General features: G+C 37.8%; 1 protein-coding gene across 3 annotated transcripts in view; it reads left to right on the top strand.

Annotated features, from left to right (window-relative positions):
- Nucleotides 1-14916, top strand: part of oxr1a (oxidation resistance 1a) — an 89437-nt gene that overhangs the window by 54199 nt on the left and 20322 nt on the right. For all 3 annotated transcript variants that reach the window (XM_039650885.2, XM_089117935.1, XM_039650887.2), the window contains exons 5-7: nucleotides 9658-9810; nucleotides 11069-11253; nucleotides 13569-14185. In XM_039650885.2, coding sequence (XP_039506819.2) covers nucleotides 9658-9810; nucleotides 11069-11253; nucleotides 13569-14185 — 955 coding nt within the window. The remainder of the gene's footprint in view (nucleotides 1-9657; nucleotides 9811-11068; nucleotides 11254-13568; nucleotides 14186-14916) is intronic.

The following is a 14916-nucleotide window of genomic DNA, read 5'->3' as shown; positions in this document are numbered from 1 at the left end:
CCTGGGGAATCTGCAAAATGCCTGAATAAGATATTTTACATAAAAAGATGTTTACAGTCTATAAGAAAAAAAATGCTGAATTTATAAAAAATTACTAGCTTCAAAAGTTTATATATATATATATATATATATATATATATATTATTGTTATTAAGTATATGCTATATGCTGAGTACTCAAGTGGGCAAAAGATTTACCTTCAAATGTCAAACGGATTTGTTATTAATAATTAACCAGGTAGCTAAGTATAAACACATTCCCTGCGTCCCAATTCGCATACTATCCGTCCTAAATAGTATTCGAAAATAGAATTAGTACGTCCCAAATCGTAGTATGTTGAAATTAGTGTTTCAAAGATACCCGGATGGTCTACTTTTTCCGGTCAGAATCCGAAGTGTAGATCGATGCACACTCTAACGGCTGATATTGCCCACAAACCATTGCGCGTCGGACGAGGATTCGGTTAGAACTACAAACACGAGTAAAAAAGTGTTAAAAAACTACAGACACGTAGTCGATACGGAGGACACGCGAGTCCCCGCGGTTGTGTAGAGAGGTTTAGATAAACAGCTTTGAGTGATTAATTATCAGTATCTAACCTGACGAAATGAATTTATTCAATGTTGTCCACATTATATTGCATTTGAGGCAGCATTGTGAACTTTTGTAAAGACAAGTTTAGCCATTACGTTTTAAATGCATCATTATATTCAAATTGCAAACACACGAGGAGAGCATGAAAGACCCACAACTGGCAGATGAACGTGCTCTCCGAAACGGTAGGAAATAAAATTAGATAGAATGGAGGATTAACTGTGACAAGATGATTGACAGGGCAGTTTACGGTGACAGGATGAGCGCAGCACGCGACAGAGCTGTCCGTTAAAGATGACGTGATAGTATGTCCCAAAGCTTGCCTACTCTTTTGCTACACACTCCTCACAAAAAGAGTACATACTTTTAGGGCGTAGTATAAGTAAGCGAATTGGGACGCAGCAATTGACTTCAGCTACTTTGCTCAGAGCGATTGTCTTCAAACTGTTGCTTAGCCCTGACATATGTGACCTGAAAGAGAAAACTGACTGTAGAAGAAGACAGTTTATGCTAATGTTTGCTAGAGCGCCCCTTGTGGCAATGCTGAAAATTGCAACCCCTACTTGCATGTAAGTTAAATTAGGCACCCGTGCTCATTGTCCTCCTCAGCCATAGAGTTTTTTCCCTGCACACTACACTGAGTCCTCCAGAGACACAGCAGGGTCAGCCAGGTGCAGTTTGATTCAGTAGTGTAAAGAAAGCACTTCAGTAAAGCAAATGGCTCTTTTCCCAGGCTGTAGCAATATTTTCATTACAAAGCCATTATTGCAGTGCTACAGACTGAGCTTGTATTAATTAATAAAGCGGATGCACTGGCATGTTTGTGTAATTAAAAGCAATAGTGAACGCTGACCACAGGGTGCAGTTTATTTGCTTGGGGAAGTACATGGATTCTCTCACCTCTACTGCTGCTGTAGTGTGTCATTAATCAATAGTTATATTTACCAGTAAATAAATACCAGGTACTACCATGGTAGTTTGAGGAATATTTGAATACTAAATGTATTTATGTTTTAATTATTGTAATTAATGTATGAATATGTAAATACTGTGGTCACATTTGTTTATATTAATTAGTTCTGGCATGAAACCATATGGCGGAAGCTGATCGGTCCTTAACTCATTTGATAGCATCAGAGCCCGTCCAACGGAGAGCCTTGGCACTTCCTATTAGCCCCATTGTGTATCATCTTGGTTGCAGTTCCATTAGAATTCCACTGGAGGTGATCGCGAGTGCAGAATGAATGGGAGTCTATGGGGCTAAACGGCTAAATGTGTCTCTTTCACCTGCTATTCGTTAAATCAACATAGATTTTATTGTTGATTCCGCAAGTTCAATATAGATTTTAGGCCAAAAGTCGAATGAACGAGTACTTATGTCCTTTCGATGTCTTACAGGTTAGGCCGTTGTTGGCCGGAACACGCTAGCATTCTGCTATTGTGTGACGTCATCACATTTTTGAATGGATTTTTATAGCAGATAAGTGAACTTAAAAATGCAATTTTCAGCTGAGTGTATTCTCCTAGCCCTCCCTTTTGAATGCAACTTTCAAATTACTTGACAAAAAATTACATCCTGAGAAAAGTGGATTTCTGGGGGTGAAACCCCATTGACTCCCATTCATTCTGCACTCGACCGCGAGCGCCCCCGCATGGACAGAGTCGCGTTACTGCAGCCAGTCCAGAACCCGGAAGTAACCAGCCAGTGCCAATTCTCTTCAATTAGACATTCTCTGATAGCAATCACATTATTATCCACATGGAGCAGCTGATTGGTTGCTGTTCTGCCAGCGGCCAATAAGCTGCGGCTCAACATTCCAATACTGGTAGTGTTGCTGTTGGCAGTCTACAACATGCTTCTAGAAACCCTCCAACTTCCCCAGCTCCACCTGTATAGATCTGCTATTGGGGGTTTAAGTTAATTCATGGATGTTACATGTGCAGCAGCAGCATGTCTGTGAATTTATTGGCTGTAGAAAGTCTTGGTACTTGGTATCTATTCCACCTAGAGTAGACTAGACCAGACACGGACGGTTTGGAGCACATTATCTTCTGTCTCGCATGCGCGCTCTTGATTCCGTGAGTTTGAACTAATCTGCGGGCATCAGGAAACCGCTATCAATATGCAGTATACACGAAAATCATTCACCTTTCGGCAAATTCGCCGTTTTGAAACCAAAATAGGTGACCTACGTTAATCGTGTATACTTTATGAAACCACACTATAGTATAATGTGAGATAGAAATGTATATTTAAGTAATTAAATTAAAGTTAACCTAAGCTTTTCCCTCCACTGCGGCTGTCAGTCATTCTCTATTCGGTGTTCAAACAGCGCGTCGCGTTCGGTTACAACAGTTAACATGATGAAACTCTTTCCAAGATGATTCAATGTTATTATTATAATTGATCCGTAGATAAAGCTCTATGGTTTCGTAATATAATGACTATCTTGCTAGACTTTTATTGCTGTAACTTTTCACTTTCTACTGAGTGTCTGTTAGATCACAACACTAGTAGAGTCGGCGCAGTATAATTGTTCTTCACGTGCACAGTAGCCTAACTGAAATTTAAAACTGTTAAAAGAAGAGGCTTAATAAACTATTGCAAAGATACTGTATAATACACAGTCAATATGTCTTTCTCTTTCCTTGGTGCTTTTAACTTTAATGCGGCGAACACTGAAGAGCTGCGCGCCGCCCTGTGACTCCGTGTTGCTTCATCATTCAGCGCTCGCGATGCGCATAAGCACTTTGTGCAGCTCTTTCATGATCATGTCATAATACTTTTGCGCAATGAAAGCTTATTAATAGCCTTTCTTGTTCTGTCCTATCTATTATATTTTGCTTCCTCACTAAACAGCTGTGCTTTACATTTAAAACAGCTGTGCATCTGATTTTTACGATGTTTTTCATGAATGTATAACAACAATACAAAGAGCAATGTGTAACGTTTTACCATAGTTAGTGCTACACTTATTGTCTCTTATTTGTTCCCCACTAAGCAATGTTTTTTTCACTAAATGTTCAGATTTTATAAAATTATTGTGCACTTGTGATATGTCTAGGCTAAGTTTTTCTGAGTTATCCACTAATCTAGTTTACAATAGCATTTTTGTCATAGGTTATGGTCATATATATTTTTTTTATTTGTTGTTTTTCTTTATAATGAAGTTGTCTGTATTAAGTAGATTGTTTAACATACAAAAGAGTGTGGTTTTTAGGGTTTTATTTAGTTATAATAAACAAAAAAATTAAATACATTTTTATCCGATTAATCGATTAATCGAAAAAATAATCGTCCGATTAATCGATTATCAAAATAATCGTTAGTTGCAGCCCTAATTTAAATTAAGAAACATTGTTGCTTATAAGCATTTTAATTTGTCCATAGCCAGCACATTAACAAAACATTTTAATGACACTAATAACAATACAATAACAAACATTTTAATGACACTAATAACAATACAATTAAGCGTATCGCCCAACACTACTGTGTACCGATAATCAAAAGTCTGACAATACATGCAGCTCTGACTCCGTCTATTAAATCTGGTGACTTTGAATTGAGGCTTCTGAGGAGTTTTTGTCTCGTATCATCCTGATCTCACCCTCCCTTCCTGCTGTATGCTAAATTTAGTCTGTTTCACAAGAAAACGAGTGTGTGTGTGTGTGTGTGTGTGTGAGATAGAGATGGCCAGTGTTAATTACCAGTGGTGTTGGCTGACACATGGTAAGGTCACTTTGTCTCAGTGTTACTGGTCTGATTTTATGCCCAGAAACTCCTGTGATGCTTTTCTTCGGTCAATAACAGCATGAAACTCTGCAGATCAACAGAGATTACAAGGTTATGTTAAGTTAGCACTGCATGTTATCTTGGAGTTACAAGAAAACTTTATCATGAAAGAAACTCTTATTTGACCTTTGTGGAGTCATGTATACGATTCAAAACTTTGGAATCAGTGTGTATATATAATTTATTTTAAAGGGGTGGTATAATGATAAAAAATATAATAAAAAAAAAATTTTTTTTTACAAGATGTAAAATTAGTCTCTGATGTCCCCAGAGTGTGTATGTGAAGTTTTAGCTCAAAATACCCCACAGATCATTTATTATAGCATGTTAAAATCGTCCCTTTTTGAGGGTGAGCAAAAACGTGTGTTCTGTGTGTGTCCCTTTAAATGCAAATGAGCTGCTTGTAGTCTCTACCAGCCGTTTGTTGTAGTCCTGATTTCTGTAAAAGAAAATATCTTCCTTTGCTGGTTTGAACTTTGAGCGTCGTAACTTTGCAGATGTTGTTTATGCTCAAACAGCAACTTTAGTAACACACTAACTAAAGTTAGAAAAGTTAAATCATAATCAACCACCCCTTTAAAATATATGCAAATAGAAAACAGATATTTGAAGTTGTAATAATATTTCAAAAATGTTCACATAATTTATTTTCTATATTTTTGATCAAATAAATACAGTCTTGGTGAGCATTAGAGACTTCTTTCAAAACGTTTAAAACATCTTTCCAACCCCAAGCGTTTGAATGGGAGTGTACCTCGACATTTTACTGGTTGCCGTTTCACTATATCCAGTGTAACTTGGTGCACTTTCTTTGTTTAGATCAAATTAAGGTAGTGATGAAATATTTGGCTTTCAATAACAACAAAGCCACATATGGATCCATTTTGGGATCTTGAGCGTTGCCATAGAAACTAATAGTTTCTGAATCTAAGGATGTGAACGGCTCCAAGGGGAATGGAGACACCTATTTCAGTGATATCTGTCAGGTGCTTTTGACTTTTCCCCTGCAGAACCTGTTTCTGGTCACCAGATGGAGCTGCAGGTTGTTGTTCTAATATTTCATGTCAAACCTCTGCATATAAACAAATCCACAGATGACAGTTAATTAAAAGTGCTGTTGTTGATCTCCGTTAATATTGGAGTCAGCTGGTGTGGTGCATTCTCTGTGTTAGCCTTTACAGTCATTAACATGAGCTGTTGAAATGTGTGTGTGTGTGAAGTTGAAATCAGTCCGGTGGTGATCTAATGATCACATGGATGTCAACCACCCACATGCGGAGCCCTGCAAACAGGGTTAGTGCCCTTTTTCCAGGCTTAGGTTCTAAATCAAGCCACTGGTCTCCCTCAGGCTGGATTCACTGAGGCCGTGTGAAACCAGCCCAGCGTAAGCTCCAGATGGTCTAGAGGACATGAAGACAGACTTTTTTCCTCCTCTATGTCGGATAGTAACGTCACCCAGCCAGAGGACACTGTTGGTCTCTCTCCCACGGTGTCTTTGATGTGCTTTGGTAAAACTCATGAGATGTTCTTCAAGAAGCACTGAATGCATGTTTCTCGACCCATAGACTAGATTTTTTGTCTTTGCAGAAAGTCACTGTGCGCATGAACCCGTCTGTGTTGGCCTGTATGCCGTCCTTGTGCCAGAGTAATTGAGTCGTATCGATTGCTGAATAATGTTGTTGTTTATGAATTGACAACCTGAGTCAATCAGTTGAGACTGAAAGACGTTATTGGCCGATACTGGTACGAATAAGTGCTATAAATGTCTTCTGTTTTTGGTTGCCCTGCAATTGATCTCAATCTCTGAATCATTTGAAGTCAGTTTGGTTTAATCTGATTTCACACTGAATTGTGTGAGCTACTAGAATATTTTTTGTTTGTAAAAAGGACTTGTGTAGAGTCTTGTCATTTTTTAATTTGTATATAATTTTTTTTTTTTTGTATTTATCTGTTTTTTATTTATTTTAATATAACCATTTTTGTTTGTATAGTAAAAAATGTGTGTATCTTTCTTTTTTTATTTATATTTTATTAATTTTTATTTGTAAACTTGTAATTTCTTGGCACGATGCATATTTTTCCAAAACACCTTGACAGAATGTTTTGCTAGAAGTGAATTTCGTCAACTTTTAGGACCGAATAGTCAATTAAAAATATATATATATAAATAGATTTGCAGATCCCTAGCACAGAGACACCGATCTTTTTATCCTTCCTTAAATCCTGAGTAAAGCTCTACAGCCTGCAGGAAGGTGTTGTTTGTTCTTTTAAACTTTTCCTAAGTTCCTAATCAACATTTTCCCGGGAACATTAAGATGCCCTTTTGTATTCCGGTGGTTAATAACAGCTTTGATAATGAACCGATCTATAAACAGCAAGCCGGCGTCAGAGCTCTGGAAATACACTAAGCTATTTGTGTTTCAGTGCACGTTACACCGGTGGATCTTTCCTTCCGGCGCTGAGCGAGACAAACGCCTTCTTCCTGTGCTGCCAGAAAAGGAGAGACTGTGTTTGGCATAGGCGGAGAGTGTTAAAAGTGAACATGGTTTCATGAAGGCATGTTTTGACTCTGGTTGCTTATTGTGGGATCTGATGGGTGGGCCGGACTGTCACGGCACGCGGGATGTGCGATGTTGAGGCCAGAGGGCGGGAACAGAGGCCGCTGTGCTTGTCATGGAAGATTGTGTGAGAACGAGAGGTTTGGATTATAAATATTAATTGCAAATGTGTTGAATGTGTGAATAAAATGTTGTCTTTATTATTCATAGCGTTCTGACGCAGACATTGTGCTTGATTATGAGCAGTGGCGGCGGCAGAAAGGGATGAATTTACGCCCATTTCCATTCAAAAGTTTGGGGTCGGTACAATAAAACATCAGTTTGGTGAAATATTACAATTTTAAATTAATTTTCAGCATCATTACTCCAGTCTTCTTCAATCACATGAGCCTTCAGAAATCAATCTAATATGCTGAGTTGGTGCTCAAGAATTTTTTATTATTATTATCAATGTAATAAAAGTGCTACGGTCGGTGCCTAGCCTTGTGGGCAGCACGCCGACATATAACGCGACATATAACCGAGTTCAAATCCCGGCTCGTGGACCTTTCCTAAACTCATCCCCCTCTTTCTCTCCAACTTTGCTTTCTGTCAAGTAACTGTCCTCTCATAATAAAGACAAAAAACTGCAAAAAATAAAAATCTATGTAAAAAAAAAAAAACAGTTGTGTTGTTTTTTTTAGGATTCTTTGATGCATAGAATTTTCAAATGATGTTTATTTGAATTAGACATCTTTTGTGATATTATAATGAATTATGAACATTACTCTTTTGATCAATTTAATGCAACCTTGCTGAATAAAAGTATTTCTTTAAAAACTCTTACTGACCCCAAACTTTTGAATAGTGTGTATGTGTTTAGATAGATAGATAGATAGATAGATAGATAGATAGATAGATAGATAGATAGATAGATAGATAGATAGATAGATAGATAGATAGATAGATAGATAGATAGATAGATAGATAGATAGATAGATAGATGTTAAAGTATGGATAAAAGACACTATGGATATGGACACTAATTATCGTGTTAAAATATCGGTATTCTACTCAAGTATCCTCTGCCTTGAATTACTATAATTGAGATGCACATCAATGGTGAGCGTCTGTGATTTTAGTGAGATTTTCACACAAAATGTATACTGTGCTGTGACAGAATCTCTATTGTAAACACATTTACTGCCTTATAGAGAGTGAGAGCAGGAGAGATGAAGAGTCAGTGTGTGTGTGTGTGTGTGTGTGTCCGAGGAAAGCAGACAGCTGTGGGCAGGAGGTTGTGTTTCCAGGAGACCCAGCGCCCACTCTCTGCTCCCGCTGTCGGCTCTGACTATTCATGCCTATTCACACACACACACACACACACACACGCTTCCGGTTTTAGGTTCAATCCAGTATGAGACCAATAAGAGCCCAGAATGAGACCAGTTTGAGATCAGTATGATTTAATGCATTGCAGTTCGTAATTCGTTCAAAAAAGTTTGGTCTCACGCTCACCCAGACAGGATTTATTTGATCAAAAATCTAGAAGTAACAGTTTGATTGTAAAATATTATTACAATTTAAAACAACCATTTTCTCTTTGACTATATAGTAATGTATTCCTGTAATGCAAAGCTGAATTTTCAGCATCATTACTCCAGTCTTCAGTGTCACATGATCCTTCAGAAATCATTCTAATATGCTGATTTGATGCTCAAGGAACATTTCTTATTATTATCTATATTGAAAATAGTCGTGCTGCTTAATATTTTTTTTTTATTTAAAAAAGATTTTTGACAAAGTAAGAGTACAGACATAGGGTTAAATAGAGCCAGATCATTTGGTCTAAGAAGAATTTAATGAGAAACATTCAAGTTCAAATTGAGATCTCTACAAAATCTGAGGGCAGTTTAAGACATTGAGATCCCCTTTGAAACTCTTGAGGAGACATGTGAGATTACTCTCATATTTGGACAAAATTACGAGAAACCGGAGACAAAAGTAGATCTACTCTGCATTTATTTCAATTTATATCTTTAAGGAAGACTGGAATTTGGAATTTTTCTTTCCTACTGTCATAGTTTCCACCAAATTACTATATTTACACAATAAAAGTGTGGCATAAACCAGCACTATTGTCAAATTTAGTTGATCCTATATAAAGTTATATTTGACTGCAGTAACAATAGCTGTTATGATTGATATTTTAGCATATATACAGTACAGTATAGAGTTTTCGACATGGAAATGGATATGACAACGTTGATATGTTTGGTCTTCGCCGGATAGATCTGCTGCACTACTGCTGCTGTTATTGCTGCTTCGTACGGACTTGCTTTTGCCAATACATACACGTCACGCTGCTGTGAGCAAATAAGACATGCTGTGCAATATAGCATACATGAATTACCCAGAGTAGATCTTTACAGGTGGAGCTGGGGAAGTGGAAGGGTTTCTGAAAGCACGCTGCAACTCTTACAGGAAAGGCTGACCAGTATTTGAAGGTTGAACAGCAAGCTCATTGGCTACTGATACGGCAGGAACCAATCAGCTGTGCCCTATAGAGCCTGATGTGATTGGAAGCAGACCGGTCAGCCTGCGCCATCTAGAGTTTCATGAGTCATGACAGGCATTTGTTACTATTTCCAGTCATTTTTTGTTATGCGAGTGAGTGGCTGCTGTTTTTTTTTCGCTCTCGCTGTAATGTGTCTCGTTTCTGTCTCTCAGGACTCCAATTGTCCACCTCGCTCTGATGCTCCTGCCCCTCCAGCCTTCTCTGCACTGCGGTCCTCCCGTGTGGTTTCCTCCACCTCGGAGGAAGAAGAGGCGCTGACTGAGAAGTTCCTCAAAATCAACTGCAAGTACATCACGGATGGCAAGGTGGGTCTGCGCTCGACTTTTCTAATTGGCAACGTCTCCAAGATTGCACAATCTTAACTTTTTTGCCTCAGGTTATTCATTAATAAGACCACTGCTTTTCTTCTGTCCTCTGGGAAACAAAAAACTCCAAGTTTTGCTTATGGAGTTAGGAGTTGAGCTACTGTCTCCTGCACTGATCTGTTCTCCTTAGCAAATCTTTATGTCTGACGAGTGTAATGATGTTAGTGTGAGAGAAAATCACCTCGGGACTGTCAAAAATGTCCTGTCCTCACATTCACCCCAGCACTTATAGACTGAATTTACTAAACAGTTGTTCTGCAGTGTGATCAATGTGGTCTGGTTCACAAACAAGGGACTCTTATGATCCAATTCTTTTCATGAATCATTCAAAAAGAGCAATTCAGGCCTGCATTTCCCAAAAGCATCGTGAGCCTACATTGATTGTAAACCAGCTGCACCAAAGGACTCTACGATCTACTCAGGCTTACAATGCATTTGGGAAACACAGCCCAGATCTGATAAATCAGTCTGATGGATCCGTTACTGAATGAACTCACTTACTCTGACGTCGTCTATTTAATAAAATGTGTGTGTACTGTATATGTATATATTATATATCTCTCTCTCTTTCTTTATACATATATATATATATATATATATATATAACTTTTATTAAACAAGGACACATGAAATTGATGTGACCATAACAACATTGATAATGTTGCAAGATATTTTTATTTCAAATAAATTCATTTGAACTTTCTTTTTATCCAAAAAAAAAATTATTGTGGGTTCCATAAATGTATTATGCACTGTTTTCAACATTGATAATAAGAAATGTTTCTTTAGCACCAAATCAGCATATTAGAATGATTTCTGATTACATTTTCAAATATATAAAAATAAAACATTATTTGAAATCGTAATTTTTTTTCAAAATATTGCTGTTACTCTTTTTGCTCAGATAAATGCAGTATTGGTGAGCAAAAGAAACCTCTTTCAAAAACATTGTGTTTTACAAAAACCAAAAAAATAAATAAAATAAATATATATATATACTTTGTATATATAATCAAATATATTTACGTTTTATTATTTATAATTATTATGTTTTATAAAAAAATATTTTTGGGGGGGTTATATATACAAGTTCTATTCCATCACATATATAACCCCCCCAAAAATATATAAAACATTATAATATATATATATATATATATATATAATGTGTGTTGATGTGTAACTGCCTCTGTCACAGGGAGTTGTTAGTGGGGTGTTGCTGGTGACACCCAACAACATCATGTTTGACCCTCACCGGACGGACCCTCTGGTTCTGGAGAGAGGCTGTGAGGAGTACGGGATCATGTGTCCACTTGACGAGGTTCAGTCTGCTGCCGTCTACAGAGAGATCACCGACAGCAAGATCCGTGACTCCGTACCCCCGTAAGACCTCTCACTTCATACTGTCACAGCACGGCACACACCTCAGCAGATTAAAGGCGTCATGAACTGGATTTTTCTATTACTTTACAATGTTTCCTGGGGTGCCCTTATAATGTTAGTATGATTTTTACGTCAAAAATTGTCATAATTTAGAAATAAAAGGCATTTTTCATACTGCATTGAATTTCACACACTTTTGCGTCACCATATGCACACGGATTTCCCACCCAAAAAGTGATAACGCAACGCCACTTTTGCGTTTTCCCTTCAGAATCGTTTCCGTGTGAACATCCAGCCTCAGTGTGGATGGAAGGCCAAACCAGAGGGAAAAATAGTTTTCAAATGAAAACGTATTAGTGTGGACATGGCCCAAGTTCTTGTCCTTACTCTTCTATAAGTAGCACAAAGGCCAAAAAAATAACATTATAAAAATGACTTGAGCCACCAGAGTCATGGTTTTGATTAAGAAAGATTATGAAAAGAGAAAATTGCAGCGGCATTACTCGTTATTAATTGGATTCATCTTCAGATGTCTTATCTAGATTAAAGATCTCTCATGTGACAAATCAGTATTTTGTCTGAGGAACCACGCTGCTGTACGATTGTTTTAGATATCCAGCGTTCAGCTTTATTATACAGGAAATGGATTTTTACTCTAAGGTTAATGAAGCGTGAATTCAGTCGCCTACATCTGAATTACTCACCCATTTTGATTTGTAATAAGAAGTTAATGATTTTAGCAGCGTTTCCACCCCCAGATATTTATATCCTCTGTTGGTTTATGAATGATGATGTGTTTTATTCAGCTCAGAGCGGTGTTCGTTGGTTCATCAGTCAGGTTCACTGCAGGGTTTCAGTAGTGGATCTGAAGCCCAGGCGCCTTTGATCGTGCAGATGTACAGACAGAGAAACCTACTTTTCATTTGTGCACTTTTATGCTGGCATTCACGTGTATTAATTGCTCCAAATGATTTTGATGATGTAGTGCCATCCACCTCCCATGTGCTTTTTACTAAAGCACCATCCAGACAGACACACGTCATTGTGCACTTGTCTTTCAGATGCTTCAGGCTGTTGCTTTACTGCAGAATCCACATCTAAAATTACATATCATGATAAGACGTCTGTGCGTTTTAGACTTAATATAGAAGCGTCCGAGTGGTTGGAAACAGTGAATAAGAGCATCAAAAGTTTCCTTAGTCACATATTTTACTGTAGTACAAAACCAACTGAAGATCATAATTCTACTTGTGTTGTTCAGAAGTAGAGTTTTGTATTATGTTATCAAGTTTTTCACAGTTAACAGTTTTTATAGTACACGTTTTTAATTCAAATTCTTGAAGATTCTGAATAATAATAATGTAAAGAAAATTAAAGGGCTAGTTCACTTTGAAATACATGTTTGGTATGTTTTAGCTTACCTCATGGGCATCCAAGATGTAGGTGTCTTTTGTTTCCGCAGTATTTTCAGTTTTGATTTTTTTTTTTTTTGTTAAACCGTTCTTGTCTGACAGTCATATAATGCAGGTCTATGGTCACCACCTCAAAGAGCATGCACAGAGAAGTCCAAATTAAACATGATTCAATGACTCGTAAATGTAAGTACACATTGATGGCCTAAGACCCCAAACGAGTGGTTTGTGTGAGAAAACGAACAGTATTTATATGGTTTTGACCTCTTGTAACCACAGCCACGTCCAAGTGATCTGAGGGCTTGGGCACTTTGGTCTGCGCAAGCGCCTGAAGTGATCTCTCACGCATTTGCAACGTTGTCTGTTGATATCAAAATCGTCTTCCATTGCTATTTCCTGTACATCTAATATGTTTAGATCTGAAATCTCTGTGTAAACAATGAGTGACGTACACGTGCGAGAGATCACTTTTGCCGCTTGCCTGCGCCCTCAGATCATTTGGATGTGGCTGTGGTTACAAGAGGTAAAAATGATATAAATACTGTTCGTTTTCTCACACAAACCGCTCGTTTCGTGTCTTAGGCCATCAATGTGTACTTGCATTTACGAGTCATTAAATCATGTTTAATTTGGACTTCTCTGTGCATACTCTTTGAGGTGGTGACCATAGACCTCCATTATATGACTGACAGACAAGAACGGTTTGACCTAAAAATATCAAAATTAAAAATACTGCGGAAACTAAGACACCCACATCTTGGATGCCCTTGAGATAAGCTAGGAATCAAAAATTAATTTCAAAGTGAACTATCCCTTTAAGAAAAACAATAATTCCTACTACTACTGTTTAATTAGAATACTAGTTTTAGAAGATGCATCTCATTGTTTCTGTTTGTACCACAGGGATCTTGAAGCCATGTTTTCTAGAAGTTGTTATCAAACGGATCAGCGTCTGCGGGAGGGTTACGACAGCGCCAGCACTGCCCCCCGTAGCACCGAGGGCTCCTTCTCAGAGGACGTCTTCACCGAGTCAGAGCTCTCACCCATCCGAGAGGAGCGGCAGTCCACAGAGGAGCTCCAGCAGGAGGACAAGTCATCGGGAGCCTCGTCTCAATCCGTGCAGACCCTCCTCCTGGAACCTCCAACAGCTGACCGCAGTCATACAGAGGAGGAAGAACCAGCCAACAACACTGCCCAGCCCAACACCTCAATGAGCTCCAAACAGCCAAGCGCACCCACCAGCAAGGACCACCAGCAACCACCCCACTGCCAGACCTCCTCAGGTTCTCAGAGCTCGGCCCCTGAAGCAGACGAGGCCACGGGACAGGAAAGCAGCCCCGATGGGGCTAAACTGACCAGAGATGGTACTCGAGATTCAGAGACGGACGTTGAGGAGCTGAGGAAGATGTGGAAGAGTCACACTATGCAACAAGCCAAGGAACAGCGAGAGAACGTCCAGCAGGCCCAGAAAGAGAATGTGCAGCAACCTATGGGTAGCCAGAGACTGAGCTCTGCTGAGGGTATGAGAACATGTCCTCCAATCTTTCTGCCAACAATCTGTGATGAAATATGTGAAAGAATTTGTTTTTATGTTGTTGTTTTTTTGGTACTTAATTAATTAATCATTAATTTAATAATATGTTATTAAAAATACACACACATATATATATATATATATATATATATATATGAGACAGAGTGTGTAATATTGAATAAATTAAATATATATAAAGTAATTTTATATAGAATACATACATTTTTTAGTTTTTATTTTTAAATTACTTAAATTAATTAAGATATACAATATATTTTAATTATATATTTTTTCTAATTATATATAGTTTATTTAATGTATCTTGGCATTTTCTTTATTTTAATACAATATATATATATATATATATATATATATATTATAGGATTATATATATATATATATGATTTTGATACATTTTATATATATATATACATATATATATATATATAAAATTGCCTAAAATTTTCTCTAAGTTCTTTCTCTAGCCAGCGTGCACATTTAGTCTCATTGTAAGCGGTATTGACATTATAGTACTGCGTTCTTACATTTTACTATCAATGTAAGCTTCTGTCTTGGTGTCTGGGATGGGGCATGCTGGGAAGTGCTGATAACCTTGTGTTGTATGGCTTTGTTGATGGCAAGACGAGAGAGTGCTGGGAAATGAAAAGTGGCTCACCTGTTATCACCTGAGGGAGCGCGGGGACAATTTACCGCGGC

Source organism: Pimephales promelas, chromosome 12, assembly GCF_988280905.1.
Source record: "Pimephales promelas chromosome 12, fPimPro1.hap1.1, whole genome shotgun sequence".
NCBI lineage: Eukaryota > Metazoa > Chordata > Actinopteri > Cypriniformes > Leuciscidae > Pimephales > Pimephales promelas.
This window is presented reverse-complemented; position numbering and strand designations above follow the sequence as displayed.